Below are 15,914 nucleotides of genomic sequence, written 5' to 3' on the forward strand. Positions count from 1 at the left end.
AAAACAAAATAACTGCTGTATATAACATTACGCACACACTGAAACTGGCTAATACAGTATTTGCACATGAGAAAAGAGTTTTGGCTTAATCCTAATTGCATAATTTTATTAAAACAAGGCACATTTTATTACATTACATTTTACATTACATATTACATTACATTTTATTTTATTACATTACAATGTCGCATGTTCATTCTGTTCTATGTTGGTCACAAGATCCTTTGTGTCACTAGTTCCAGGAACTGCATCACTATTGAAATACAAATTGTTCTCAAAGCTGTCATTTGCTGGCAAGCGATTCTTTCTTCTTTTGTAGAAGAGATAGCCTGCAAGGCCACTTCCAACTAGGATGAGCACAACAATAACTACAATTCCTGTTTTACTGTGGCTCAGAGTGGAAGACTTCTCATCCTTCGTCATTGCTGAAAACAAATGCAAAGAAATCAAACTCTTTATCTGATTGCTGAAAACAATTTATTTAGAAAGTTTGATGTTTTAAGCAAAAATGTTCCATTTGTTTCAAAATAATGAGATTATAGGTAGCAACATAAAATTAATTTATTTAAAAACATTAACACTGTACGTTACATTACAAATTATTATTTTCTTACATCTACATTTGAACACTGAACGGAGTATATTGTATTTTACTAGGAAATAATATGCTCCCAGGAAATAGATTGGGTACTCAGGTATATCAGAAAATGTAGGAGACATAATACAGAACATGATTTGTTCTGTTTATGATCTTACATCGGAATAGTTTTTGACTACTTGAAAGACAATATTCTTACCTTTTGTAGGCATTTCAGCTGGTGGCATTTCAGCTGCTGGTGGTATTTCAGTTGCTGGCATTTCAAAACATTGAAAAAGAATTGTGTTATTATATTATTCTGTTATTTATTTCTATATTATTTATTATTTATTTCTATACTTGGAACTTACTGAAAATCATATTCATATCCATACAAAGCTATATACACCTATCAAAGGTCACAGCACAATGGTTTACTGTATTCTGGTCTCATATGTAGCTATTTACATAAAGCAGCAGAAAAAAAGAAAAATCAAAGAGCTCTATGGACACACATCCTGACATCAGTGTAAAACCACAAGAAAATCTACACTGTATCTTCAGGACAGAAATGCTCAAACATAATCCTCACTATAATTACAAATTCTTGCAGTACTTGTTATCTTATATAAACATACCAAATGTAATAAATCTGGTTTGCCAAGATACATTAATGGCCTGTCTATACAGACAATTGAAATCACTCATGAACTCCAAAGTGTCTTAGCACTTATCACATCCAAACGAAAATGTTTGTAGCTCATTTAAAATTCAGTATCTGGACCATGAAATCTGGCTTGCTGAGAAAACTGGGTCACCGTTTCAGATCATGATCTGTATTTTGCCACATGGACATAAAATCAGTTTATAACTAAATCTTGGATTAATGCATCCTGTTTCATTCTGAAAAAGGTGAGCCCAGGAAGTTAAACTGTTTTTATCAATTCCCACTTACATTGTCTGATTTCATTAATAATCCAACAATCTCGACTTTCAAAGATTTTCTAGAACTCTGCTGGAGTGCCTGTTGGCCTAGCTAGTTTTACGTTTAAAGACATTACTCTATATTTAGCTCTTCAGAGTGGAGCTTGGAACGATTAGTTGGATGTTTCCAAGAGTTTCTATCAAGAAAAGTACCTGTTAACACTGTTGAAATAAAACGCAGTTTGCATTGTATCAACATGTAAATCTACGGAAAAGAGGGAAACCAGGAGCTTTCTGTATTTGCACCTTTTTGAAGTGCTTCCCAGAGACACTGCATGTTTGCTACATTACATGTTGTGTCCAGTTCTGGACTCCCCAGTATGAGAGGGAGAGAGAGAGCTACTGGAAGGAGTCTAGCAAAGGCCACTAAGATGCTGAAGGGACTGGAGCATCTCTTAGGTGAGGAAAGAATGTGTGACGAACATCTCTTACACTAAGAGATGTGGAACTGTTTCACCTAGAAGAGAAGGTTCACAGGGGATCTTATCAATGTATACAAGTGTTTGAAAGGAGAGTGTAAAGATGACAGAGCCAGGCTCTTCTCAGTGGTGCCCAGTGACAGGACCAGAGGCAGTGGTCACAAACTGAAACACGGGAGGTTCCCTCTGAACATCAGGAATTCACTGTGATTCACATCAGTTTTCACTGTGAGGGTGACAGAGCACTGGCACAGGTTGTCCAGGGAGATTGTGGAACCTCCACCCTTGGAGATATTCGAGAGCCGTCTGGACATAGTCCTGAGCAACTGGCTCTAGGTGGCCCTGCTTGAACGGGGGGTTGGACTAGGTGACCTCCAGAGGTGCCTTCCAACCTCAGCCACTCTGTGTTTCTGTGAAGATAATGCTACCTTATGCCCAAAAACACAGTGTAAAAAGCAGTCTCAGAAATGTAGCAAGGAATAGGAGGAAATAATTTACATTATGCAAATTTGGAAAATAACTCTCTCGCTACATTGCTTCATTTGACTGGAAATCTTTTGGAATATAATAACCTAGACACTTTTTCCTTGTTCTTCACCAAAAATCGTTGACTGACCAAGTTTGGTATAGCACTGATCAGGCATATCGTGCACATCACTGTTGAGTTTTGGTACGAGATGACTGCATGCTAAACTTGTTAACATGTACATGTTAAACAAGCAGTATATTTAGGGATATGAATCTGCTATTCCTGAAATGTGAGAGTGAGATACCATGAAAAAAATATACCTAGTTACTATTTGTAGCACAGTCACCTAGCACCTGTTGAACTGCTGAACTGTCCTTTAGAGTACCTCCTTACTTATGAAATAAAGTTAGATTATTTATGGAATAAACCTGCTACAGAATTTCAAATTACTAGGGTAAAAATTACCTCAATAAATTGAACAGAAAATAGCATCTATTCTACAGGAAGACTTCAGTCACACTTTTGCATTTGCAGCCTCTTCAGAAAACAGCAAACATAACAAGTCATAGCAAGCACAACTAAGTAAAATCATGCTTCTAGCACCCCATTTATTAGCCTATAGCTATTTAATTCTGCAAACGAAGCATTATCACAGGTTTGCAAAACTGTGACAAGCCAAGATACATTTCTACAACAGTGTAGGTCTCAGTTGTGTCTTGCTCTTAAGTGAGCAACTATATAGTCCTTGCATTGACACTGGCAGTTGGCTGATTCCATGGCATTCCAGCTCACGAGGAGATGGCTGAAGTTAATCCTAGAAAAAGTAACTATAGATTTCTTCTGTTTCAGCTCCTTGAAATGGCTCAGCACGAAAACAGGTTAATGCCAGTACCAGCACAAACAGGTGAGTTGAATGGTCAAAAAGGAAGGGTGGCCGTTGATTTTAACACTTGTTACCTACATCTATGACTATTCTAGATAGAGAATGAAAATAAAGTGCCTTTTTGTTTGTCAATCACAATGTGAAAAGACAGGCAAGTAGACTCTGAATGGATGGTTATATCTGACAGTTCTGCAATATTTCCTGTAGAAGATACAGTCATCATTACAAGAAACTGAGTAAGTAAGAATAATTTTGCATGAGAGCAAATTTATAGAAAGGATAGCAGAATTTCATTTCCAGTCTTGTAGAGGAAGTGAGCATATTTCAGCTACTACATGCATTTCACTCTTCTCAGTAAACATTAGTAAGATATTCTGGTATTGCAATACATGCTGGAAGAAATTCTTAGGATGACTTTTAGGAACATATATACACTAGATGTCCTTACTGTCAAATTTGCACATTCAATTATTTCAGGACACTTTCAGTTTAGCACATTCAGACTATTCTATTTGCTTTGCTTTTCATTCATTCATCTTCTCAAAGCAGGAGAACACAGAGACAAAATGTCCAAAACTGTTCATTAGTCCACAATGCATAAATAATTCACAGAAACACTATTTCATACTCAGAAAATGCATGCGCATGAGACTGCCAGAGGGAAATAAGCAGAGGGTACTCCCTGGGCTGAGCAGAGGGGATACCCTAAGGAATGTATTTTCAAATAGATGAGACAAATCTGTGTGTGCAAGGCACAGTACTAACATTGTGATTAGTTAACAATTATTGATACAGAACAAACTTGTTAAGTGTATAAACCAAGTACAGTTAAGATAGAAACAACATCTTTTTAAAATTATTCTGAAGGGACTTGAGCACTGGTCAGAACTTCTACTTAATGACAAGAATTATTCTATCTTTCTGTTGGCATGCAAATATACATCCCTGGGAATATATAAAACTGCAAAACACCCAGCTAAAATGCACTGTAAGTCATCTACTAATGACATCTACTAGCACAGAAGCAGCATACTCCATACATAAATTCATAAACATACCACTTACTTTTTGGCTTTTTACAAACATAGCCTTTGTAGGAAGAGCAATAGATATTATTCCAGTACCCAGAGTTTGCGTACATTTCAACACAGTGCTCATTTTGTTGAGGGGAAGGTTCTCCTACGTTCCAGTTGACAAAATTCACTGCAGTGTTGTCTAGCCACAGCCATTCTCCTAATTGGAAAAACATGGAATATGGAAAAGCAAGAGAGTATTCATTTCCATCTTGACACCTGCTCTACATTTACTGCCTTCCTGAGAAATCTACTTGTGGCCACTCTTGGAGACAGGCCGCTACACTATTTAGATTGTTGGTCTGACACATCCTGTTGCCCTTAAGTTTTCATGCAAATGGTACAACATCAATTTTTGGAAAATGACAGGCCAATCTGGCTTATGTTGTTACAGAGGCAAGAAAGTTTAAAGAATTATCTCCCACAATTTATTGCAATGGTGCAGTGTCAACTATTTATTCAGTTTATAGAAATTAATGATGTCAAAACGTAATTTATCTTCACCAGAATGCCCTCCATTTCAATAATTTTTAGGGAGGTTTTGTATTACTCTTTTCAAAGCCCCCAGGGAAGTCTTTCTAAGTCCAATTTTATTCCGTTTGTTTTTCTGTTTCTGCTCCTTTCCACTGACTTTACACACACAATTTTCCTGTTTAAAGATCTGCATCAAAATCTTGTGATCACTGTTGTTCAACTATGCTGGGACTTTCTGTCTCTTCCTTCCTGTTCGGTTTTTTTCTTCTTTTCTTTTAATAGTATTATTTATTTAGAATATATGTGCCCCTTGTGACGCTTAAATTGTACTCAAACAAGCAAACTCTTAGACTCAGCATGAAAGCTGTTTTGTTTTCTCATAAATTTTTCATATTTTGCCTCTTCTTTTTTTTTTTTTTTTTTAAATACCTGCCACCCTTTGTGTCAGGGCATGCCATCTGGATACAAATGCTTTTCCAACAATATGAAGTTTAATTATGCAGTTATGCTGAAATGACTATAATCACTATCTAGTATTATGACAGGTGCTTGCTGAAACATCTCTTGTGTTTATGATTACTGTAAGAACTGTATTGTTCTGCACCTGCTCTAGAACCACTTTAAAATACATGTTATGTGTCAATTCATGACACATGATTAAACCTCAGCTTTTATTTATGTGTTATAGATATAAATAATTACTCTCCTTAAATTCTTTCCTCCTCTACTGAAAACTTCCCCTTTTCCTGGTTAAAATTCAACTAATATATAATTGAATACTTGTCTTCTCCCCAGATAGTTTGTTACTGAAGTGGTTGAGTAGGGAGTTATAAAAAAACCTCTCCAAAGCTCATGAAAACCCCACCCCAAGTCACCTGAACAATTCTGCAGTCCTGCCTCTGACATTGTTATACTGGAGCTTTTATTCTGAACACCACAAGACTGAAGAAACTTTTAGGTCTATCATAAAACCAGAAATATCTATTTAATCGAATCCTAATTGTATTAAAGGAAAAGCAATAATCAGCAAATTTAAGATTTAATTAAAGCAGCCTATTGCCTGTTCTCTCTTACCTTACCTTCCTCACAGTGAGGCAGAAAATAGAAAAACTTGTGATACACTTTTCCAAAGACACAAACAATTCCAGCTTCAAAGTGAAGGTGTTTTGAGGGCCAACTGTAACTTAAGATGGGTGACTGGTCATTCCACGATGGTGATTCCCAAGACTAGAGGTGATGTTAGCCACATTATTCCCTAGCTTAAAAATTGGAGTATCTCCATGACAGGCACTTCAGCCCAGGGCCTCTCCATGTTGAGAAGGACCATTTGACTTTGGCTCAACTCCCAACACAGTCCTGTCTGTACTTTCACAGAATCACAGAATTGTCTAGGTTGGAAAAGACCTTGAAGATCATCCAGTCCAACCACCAACCCAACATTACCAGTTCCCAACTACACCATATTCCTCAGCACTAAGTCAGCTCTACTCTTAAACCCCTCCAGGGATGGGGACTCCACCACCTCCCTGGACAGCCCACTCCAATGCCTAACAACCCATTCTGTAAAGAATTATAATTAAAATGGCTTCCATGAGGAAAAAAAAATGAAGACTGGGTAGTGAAATAATCTATGCAGACATCCATCTGTGTAATTTGGTTCGTAATCTGTATGAAGAAAAAGCTGGGGGGTTCTGGGTGATTTTTTTTTTTTTTTGTGGTGGTCAGACATTCTGGAGTAGTATTTTAGTAGCAAATAGATTAAGTATTAAAAGTCTTCTTCTAGAAACCTAATAACTGCTGAGATTCTAGTTAGATTCAGAACACAGTGCAATGGGCCCGGTTCCTATCATGTAATTAGTGAACGCAGATACTTGTCATCCTGCTTTTAAAAAAAGCAACAAAGAGCAACCACATAGCTTATATTCCAGGAGCTGGTCCATCATATGTGTTTTTTTTAAAAGAACCACGACAATGTCCACCTTTCATTCTGTTGCCTCTGTTGTGCCTTTGCTGTGAAAATTTTTGTTTCTTTTAAGATGAACTTTCTGTGCCTGGTCTTTCTGTTATATACTACTGGTTATTGCTTCATAACAATTGACCAGCTTCCCCTATGATGATAAAATATTAATTTTTCTAATTTCACTTTTTATGTATTACAGAAGTATAATGTGAAATTTTCAACACCCATGTCAAAGAGCTTATGACAATTATTCACCAAACAAAAAGATGCCAAAAGTGAATAAATTACCATCCACATTTCTGTACATTCCTGTCCAAAAAGTTGATGTTTTCCCTTCAAGTGGTTCAATGGTGTTTGCCAGAAAGTTGGCTTCAGCTGAATCTTCAACCGATACCAAAGAGGCACCTGGAAGACACAGAGAAAAAGTACTCTGTTAGAGACCTAAATTTCACGCTGTAAAGCATTCTCATTTTCCTGCCAAATGTCAGTCTTATTTTTGCTAGTGATTATCTGTGCCAAATTCCAAACAAAGTTTGAAGTTCAAAACAGAAACTAATTTTGGGTAATAATTTAGGAAGGACTCCAGCATCGTTCCTGATGTATTTCTTACCATTTCCATGACACTGCACTAGCATTTTGTTTGTTTCCTCATCCACTAGGAAATAGCAACATAACTGAACAACAGCTCTAGGCAAAATACAACAGGCCAACGTGGTAACCAGCATAAATTTCTACTGATGTGTTACTATTTTTAAAAAACCCAAAACCACTCTGAAAAAAATTAAAATTTTTTAGTAAAACGTATGTATAACTTGTCTGTGCACAATATAACTTCACACATTAATGATGACAAGTTTTCTGAGCCTCTGTACAGCTCATGCATAGCACAGACTTTGCTGGCTTTCTGAAACACAGTCCTTAGTGTAACTCTTTAACCAGGTCTTATTTTCCTACATTCCCTTTGTAGCCGTCAGAGAAAGAAAGATCATCTCGGTCATCTGTTGCCTAGTTAGTGTAGTTCCCTGTTAGTCATCCACATGTAAGACTAGGCATTCTGACATGACTCATTCTGAACGATGCTCTAGCAAAATCACGAACTCACAGCATGGAGCCAGCAGACAGAATGAGCGATATGACTGTGTGAAGTGGCATTAAACACCGGAGAAAGTGCATCTCCAGTTCTCTTTAGTGTGGGGCTAGAACACAGTCAGTAGGTGTGGAGCAACATCTGTGTTTGGCACTTGGTTGTTTTGATTTGGCTGTTTATTTTTGGTGGTATTTTTTCTCAGGTAAGGAAGGCACAGTTACAGAGACTGAAAATACAAAAGTCATTTGAATCACTACTGATAAATCTTACTACAGTTCAGAATTCTACTATGGGTAAGATATAATTAGAAAGTGCCCAACTGCAAACAAAACCCAGAGTGCAAGCAAGGACAGCAAAATATAAGAGAACATGGAACGTTCCTCTTTTTTTTTCACTGTAGTCTTTATTTATATTTTTCTATTTGTTCCTCTTTTGCTGAATGGTATCAGATGTTTGGTTACTGTTAGGTTGTGTGATAAAAAGCTTCACTGCACATCCAAAACAGAGCAGAGAGAGATAATGGCAGGTGGGGGACCCCTTCCCTGGCTACTCCCAGGCCTGTCACAGGAGTATCAGCCCATCAAAGGCCAATCTCCACAAGCCCAGAGGAGCAAAGAGACACTATGGCAGGGGAAGAACCCAAACTGTGGACTCAGAGGGTGGGACATCCTGCTGTACATCCTCAGCCCTAGTGTTCAGGCATGAAACCCATCAAGATCACATCAAAGTACCATGCAGACTGAGGGGAGTTACCACCTGGGGGTATGGGACACATGATGGGATACAGAAGAGCATTTCAAGATTGCATAAGACTTATTATGAAATGTTCAGGGAAGGAACCAAAGGCAGGGAAAGGGATGAACCTAGATGATTTCGAAGGAACAAGCATGGGAAAATAGAAGGATAAGGGGATAAAAAGACTGGCCATGTCTAAACAGTTTTCAGGTAAGTACAGTTGTCTGGCCACACCTTGCACCTGATCTGGGCAGACAGTCCTATCTTCTTATTAAACACTATTTCTAACTGTTTTCACAGGTGAAAGATTCCTCACTCTGTGTGAATGAACATGCATGAGGGTCTAAGTACCAGCAATTGCAGTGGGACCATGGATCCGTGGTGCCAGCAGCTGGAGCAAGTGCAGGTACACAAGTGCGTGTGTAATCACCAGGGAATATTAAGTCAGCCCAGCCAGCAAGTAATTGAGCCATGTCTCTGTGTGCATCACCAAGGGTGAGAGAGACCACAAGCTGAGCTAGCTATCAGAGGGACCAGGGGAGTCCCAGTCGGCTGCTGGAGGGACCTTAAGGGCTGCAGGTCTCCAAGGATGAGACACACTGGTGTATGTGCATCTCTAAGGGTAAGACCAAGGAGGGGATGGCTGCCTGGGGACCAGAGGAGCTCCAGCTAGCTCTGTATGTGTCTGTGCTCTTGTGTGTCTCTACAGGCAAGACCACAGGAGATAGGTTACTGGAGGAACCTGTGTGTGTGTGAGAGGGACGGGGTCTGTACCAGCAACAGGAGCCAGGCTGTGGCCATGGGGGCTTATATTTCCAGGTCCCAGCAACTGAAGACACTGAGATCCATGGGTCAGCTACTGGGCAAATTGAGTGACTGAGTCCAGCTGCTGGAGGCATCACACTATATATGTAGTGTATATACACATATACACACGATGTATTCCTGCTAACGGACCTTCATCTGATCAGAGAGAGGAACACAATAAGGGTGTTGGAGCAGGCTGTGTTCATGCGAGTGCTCTGTGTTTCATCTGTGCTGATCTGTGTGGCCAGCCATGAATGTATGTATAGATGTGTTGTATACATGTGTGTGTGTGTGTGCACCTACAGGGAAGACATTCTCATCTTTGTCACTGTTGGATTTAGGAGCATTGAGCCACGGCAACCTTGCCTCTGCTGGGCTGCTGGATTCAGCCTGTCCTAGCAATTACCATGAAAGATTAAGGCTAGCATTGAAGGGAAGGGGATGTCAGTGATGTGAAGTCTTAAATATACTAGCATTCAAACTTCAAATTCCACATAATACCAGTCTTTTACCACACATGCTGGAACAAATGGTAAGTGCCTTTTTTCAGGAATCTTAGTTCAACAGAAAAACGCAATTCTAATGTAACTGCAGATTCCAACAACAAATATGTGGGACAGCTGCAGACAACCTGAGTCAGAGAGTGGAGGCACCTGCTATTACATGCAATATCATCATTCAACTCCTCTTAAACTTCACCTTAGAAGTCTTTCATCTATTATTTGCCCCACTCTTCTTATTGAGTCTCTTTTAGAAACTCAGTCCTTCAAAGAAAAGAAATGTTATTTAATTTCTCATGCAAGCTTATTCAAAATTATAATCATTCCACTTAAAGCAGAGACCTGCAGATAACAGATAACAGCCATTATGCTCACAGCTGTCAAGGTTCTTTTCACTACCCATAACTAAGAACATACACTGCAGCTTTCAAAGACTGAGAATCTGTCATGTTAGTAAAAGAATTCAGAAAACGGTATGGAAATGGGTCACAGCATAACAATTGTCACAGTCTTAAAGACTGAGCTACAACAAGAGTTATATTATGGAGAATTTTCAATATTTAAAAGTATATTATCAGTTATCTTCATCCAAATGTTATGTAAATGTTGATGTGGAGAATATAGTGATATTTAAAGCACACAGAATCATAGAAAAGTTTGGGTTGGAAGGGACCTTGAAGACCATCTAGTTCCAACCCCCCTGCCATGGGCAGGGACACCTTCCACTAGCCCAGGTTGCTCAAAGCCCCGTCCAACCTGGCCTGGAACACTGCCAGGGAGGGGGCAGCCACAGCTGCTCTGGGCAATCTGTTCCTGTGCCTCACCACCCACACAGGAAAGAATTTCTTCTTAATATCTAATCTGAATCTACCTTCTTTCAGTTTAAAACCATTACCCCTCATCTGATCACAAAATATCCATGTAAAAAGTCCCTTTCCATATTTCCTGTAGCCTGCTTTAAGTACTGGAAGGTCACTATGAGGCCTCCTCAGAACTTTCTCTTCTCCAGGCTGAACAATCCCAACTCTCTCAGTCTGTCCTCACACAGGAGGTGGCTCCAGCCCCCTGATCATCTTCGTGGCCCTTCTCTGGACCTGCTCGAGCAGGTCCATGTCCTTCTTATGCTGGGGGCCCCAGAGCTGGATACAGGTGAGGTCTCACAAGAGCAGAGTACAGGGGGAAAATTCCCTCCCTCCACCTGCTGGTCACGCTTCTTTTGATGCAGCCCAGGATATAGCTGGCTTTCTGGGATGCAAGCACACATTGCCAGGTCATACTGAGCTTCTCATCAACCAACATCCCCAAGTCCTTCACTGCAGAGCTGCCCTCAATCTGCTCTTTGCCCAGCCTGTATTTGTGCTTGGGATTGCCTTGACTCACATGCAGGACCTTGCACTTGGCCTTGCTGAACTGTTTGCATGGGCCCACCTCTCCAGCCTGTCCAGGTCCCTCCGGATGGCACATCCCTTCCCTCCAGCGTGTTGACTGCACCACACAGGTTGGTGTTGTTGGCAAACTTGCTGAGGGTGCACTTGATCCCACTGTTCATATCACCAACAAAGACGTTAAACAGCACCAGTTCCAATACCAACACCTGAGGTCGAACACTGAGGTCAGTGGAAGAAACAAGGAGGAGGAAGAGGACAGGGGATGTGCCAGCACAGACACTCCCCTGCAGCCAGTGGTGAGAGGGCAGGCTGTTCTTCTCCATGGAAGTCAATGGTGGAGCAGATGCCCACCTGCAGCCTGTGGAAGACTCCACACTGGAGTAGGAGGCTGCACCTGAAGAATGTTGTGATGCTGAGGGAAGTCCAAGCTGGAGCAGTCTATTGCTGGGGGCCCTTCAGCCCATGGCAGGGACCCACACTGGAGCAGTTCATGAAGAGCTGCAGCCTGGTGGGCTGTGGGAAGGTGTTTTTAAGATGTGGTTGTATTTCTCAGTGTTCTACTCTGACTAGTGAATTAGTGTTGGTGGTGTTCAAATTAAATTAATGTTCTTTTACTTCCCCAGTCATCTGTCTTTTGCCCATGACCATAATGGGTGAGTCGTTCCTACCTGTCCTTGTCTCGGTTCCTGAGCCTTTTGGTTTATTTTGTTTTATCCCTGAGGTGAAAGGAGTGAGCAAGCAGCTACATGGTGCTTGGTTGCCCTCTGGGCTTAAACCACAACACTGAAATATTATCCAGCCTTGAGAGCTGTAACTTTCATTCCAATGGCATGAAACTGCAATAACCAAGGGAAAAATCAGATCAGGAATACGAAAGATATAAAATGCCATTTAAACATGATTTAGTCACTGCTGTGGATGAGGCTGACTACCTCCTAGCAGGGTCAAAGGACAAAGTTTTCACTTTTGTGATCTCCACTCCAGGCCACACAGCTCCTCTAATGCCTGGTCCCACACACATGAAAGTGTGTGCCCCTGATAGACAGCTGTTTCCCATCTCCTCCCAAATTAAGGCAACAATTGGATGCAACTGTCTTATCCAACACTTAGACCATCCTTGAAGTAATAAAAATATGTAGCGCATGTTCAGTTTTCCACAGAGAGGAGAAAAGAGTTAGAAAGATGTGCTCTTTCATTAAGGAGGATACTTACCTAGTCGAAGACATTCTAAAGATGCCTGAGCCCAGTTTCTTGTAGATGAAGATTCAATGTAGTAGCAATGACCTCGGAAAGGAATCCAAGACTTGTGTCCTTCTGATTCAGGGCACTTCCCTGGAAGCTGAGGGGGCTCGGTGGGAGCTTGAACTGTTAAAAAAAAAAAAAAAAAGTAATTTAAAAAGAGAGCACAAAATTGAAAGAAACGGCTTTTTATACATTCTTTTAGCATGAATAGAGTATTCTAACTGAATGTTGGAAAACTCACTCATGTCTTTAAAAAAAAAAAGGTAATTTTGGTGGTCTATACTTCTTAGTATAACACAATAATGGGAAGAAGTCCTAAATCTATGAACAAAAATACTGCAACTGTAGTGTCAAGAAATCTAATTTAGCAAAGAATCCAAGCATACTTTTATCTTTTAACACATTCTTAAGTCCAGCTCAGCTCTTTACTCACAAATGTATTTTCACACCTGCCTTCTTTGCTGAATCAGGGCTCAGATGAATTTGGTCATACGGGCTGTGACTATTATCACCGAATGCAGAAGGCTTTGTTAGATGATTGTAACAAGAGTTTCAGGTCAAAAACATAAGAGAAGGCAGCCTGAAGAAGTATCCTTAAACATTTCTATAGCACCTGTAATTTGTTATTCAGTTATAAAAGGAAAACCTGGAAAGCTGTTATAAGTACACATTCCTTGTGACCCCTTATGACTTGGTTATTCAGCTCTTCCCCCTTCAACACTGTACCCGTGTGACTACTACCTACAGTTCATTGCGTTTTGATTTTGAGGTTTTTGGTCTTGCATGTTTACTCAATATCAGAATAAATAGCAGGATAACATGATTCTATGCTTTGCAAAATATAACTAACATTATTAACGTAAAGTGATGGCTATTCACAGTCACACTAGCTCCTTCTTACTATGTGTTGGCCTTCATTTTTAAGCAACCCCATTCAACCCAAGTAAATTTTATTTCATCTATTTAGCTCTTGAAATAAAAAATAGCACCTAAGTATATATCAGCGGTCCACACAGCACAATGAACTCTAAAGAGATAATCTTTGTAATTACAATGGTTAGATTCAAGTTATTACCATCAGGTTTTTTGCAAACAGAGAAGTAACTTTCATTGCAGGATCCTGTCTTCCAGGCTCCAGCAATGTCTAGATAGACACAGCCTATTTTCTGCTTTGGCTCCCCTTCAGCCCATTTAGTATACTTCATTCTCCAGTTATCAATCCATTCATAACGCCCATTGGTCTAAGAACAAAACAAAACAACAGGAAAGACTAAATTCTAAGCATTAACCATTCTTTTATCGATCAAATGTCTATCTATGCAGCAGCTTGTTCTAGAAGATTTTTTTTAAGAAATCAATAATCAATACAAATGGCTTAAACTTTTAAATTCATGTTGTGACAAGCAGCCATTCATTGAGAAATACAGCAGTGCAGCAAACACTCTTCAGCTAAAGAAAATGCAGAGTAAGTGACATATTGAATTAATTTTGACTTTAACAAACCTGTTAATTTGGGACTAATAAACATTTCATTTTAAATAATTTGTAGAAGTGAAAGTCTGATGACTAATTTTTGTACTTTTTGTTTCTGCCCCAAATGTTATTTTAACTTAAAGTGTATTTGAAAACTTAATAATTTCCCACCAAAGCTGGTGAACTCAGTGGACAATCCTGTTGATTAGGTTAGGGCAATCTTTCAGTTTTTAGGAAGTGGTGTGTTATGTCCACTCATTTGTATTTCTTTCATGTGCTCAGCCAAATGGAGTGAATGTGGGACATATGTCTGTGCCAAGAAGAAACGGTGGTATATTTTAACCCAGAAAGTATCAAATTAGCAAAGAACTGGGAGAGGAATAAAATTAATTCAGTAAATCAATTAATTATTTGGCAAACTACCCTCAAAAATGTTGAAAAAGTCATAGCAACAGCACCTTATTCTATTTCTGAAAATTTGGTATTGTTATTTAGAATGAATGCTTTCCACTGTACATCTTCAAATATGTGGATTTTATCTCAAATACACCATACATACAAAGAGATATTTCAAGATGCTAGCCTAAAAAATGTCTCATTTGGAAGTGCACAGAGTGTCACATCACAGAAAACGTGTGAAAAATGTGTAATATTTACAATTCAATCAGAGTAATGGAAGAGGACAGATTCCTACCTGTAAATCTGACAACACATAAAAGTATTTAGGACCAAAATATAAACTAATAAAGTACAGAGAGCTAATCGACTTTTCAGTTCCTGATTTGTCCGTAAGAGAAACAGCATCATGTTCAACTAGTCTGACGTTCTTACCACATTACTGTTAAGTCCAATCCACATAGGCGCCCCATACTTTAATATCTTTAACCACAGGAATGAATGACTGTAGGGGTCTAAGATGCTGGAAAGGTCAAACTGATCACGTTTGCAGTTTTTTCGTGCATCCTCCCATTTCATTTTGGTATGGATGAACAAATAACTGCTGTTACCATAACGGATAATGCTGGATGGGGATGAACTTGCAGAAGGCAGAAACTCAGCATCTGTAAAATAAAGGATTAAAAAAGTCTCATATACTTGTTCAAAAGGGGACAGTGATTTCGTGGTGACTGCAAACAGAATTAAACAAAAAGCCACTTTTCTTGTTTTTGTGTTCCCTGACTTTGATCAGCATGAGTTAGATGTGCTTTTCTTTAAACCAGCACCAGTAGTAAAACTCAATTGTAACTGAGTAGCTGTAGAAAGGAAAAGAGCTGCTTAAAGCAACCTCTGGAGTTGTACTCCTGTTACAAGGAGTAAAGGAGCATTCTGTATAATCCTCCAGAATAGTATTACTGAAATTAATTAGGATTAGATTAGGTCACAATTTCTCTAATAAAATATTTTTTCATCAAAAAAAAAAAAAATTGCAGAGACTGTGCTGTTTTCCAGAGATTTTTTTTTCCTGATTAAAGAAAACCTCCACAACAGACCAGTCCTTAAAAATCAGATATTTAAATCCAGGTTTTCATTGCTTTTTAATTTCCTTTTTGAAAGTGAGTCAGCTCAAGTTCAGTGCAAGTGAATTACAGCTGTGCTCCAAACAGTTCATGCTACATATACAAGCCAGTATTTTCCAGAACATGTTTTGTACGTTCAGAAAATGACAGACAAAATCATGGAACAAATATCATGTCAAGGGTCATACTAAACACAAAGATGCAGATACAAATTCCAGCTTGGGAAGGTAGCAACATGGTAGTTACGGGAAAGGGTCAGCTGAGAGTAGTGACTCTAACTGGACCTCTGACACATATGACCTTTGTGTTCCTGGTGAAAAACAGTT

General features: G+C 39.2%; 1 protein-coding gene across 2 annotated transcripts in view; it reads right to left on the reverse strand.

The window, feature by feature from the left end:
- LOC141957914 (macrophage mannose receptor 1-like) overlaps positions 1 to 15,914 on the reverse strand; it is a 66,122-nt gene continuing 50,208 nt past the window's right edge. For both annotated transcript variants that reach the window (XM_074900189.1, XM_074900190.1), the window contains 7 exons: positions 14,903 to 15,132; positions 13,674 to 13,839; positions 12,569 to 12,721; positions 7,128 to 7,244; positions 4,398 to 4,565; positions 798 to 851; positions 1 to 425 (listed from right to left, as the gene is read on the reverse strand). In XM_074900189.1, coding sequence (XP_074756290.1) covers positions 178 to 425; positions 798 to 851; positions 4,398 to 4,565; positions 7,128 to 7,244; positions 12,569 to 12,721; positions 13,674 to 13,839; positions 14,903 to 15,132 — 1,136 coding nt within the window. In that variant the 3' untranslated portion in view covers positions 1 to 177. The remainder of the gene's footprint in view (positions 426 to 797; positions 852 to 4,397; positions 4,566 to 7,127; positions 7,245 to 12,568; positions 12,722 to 13,673; positions 13,840 to 14,902; positions 15,133 to 15,914) is intronic.

This window comes from Athene noctua, chromosome 2 (genome assembly GCF_965140245.1).
Source record: "Athene noctua chromosome 2, bAthNoc1.hap1.1, whole genome shotgun sequence".
Classification (NCBI taxonomy): Eukaryota; Metazoa; Chordata; class Aves; order Strigiformes; family Strigidae; genus Athene; species Athene noctua.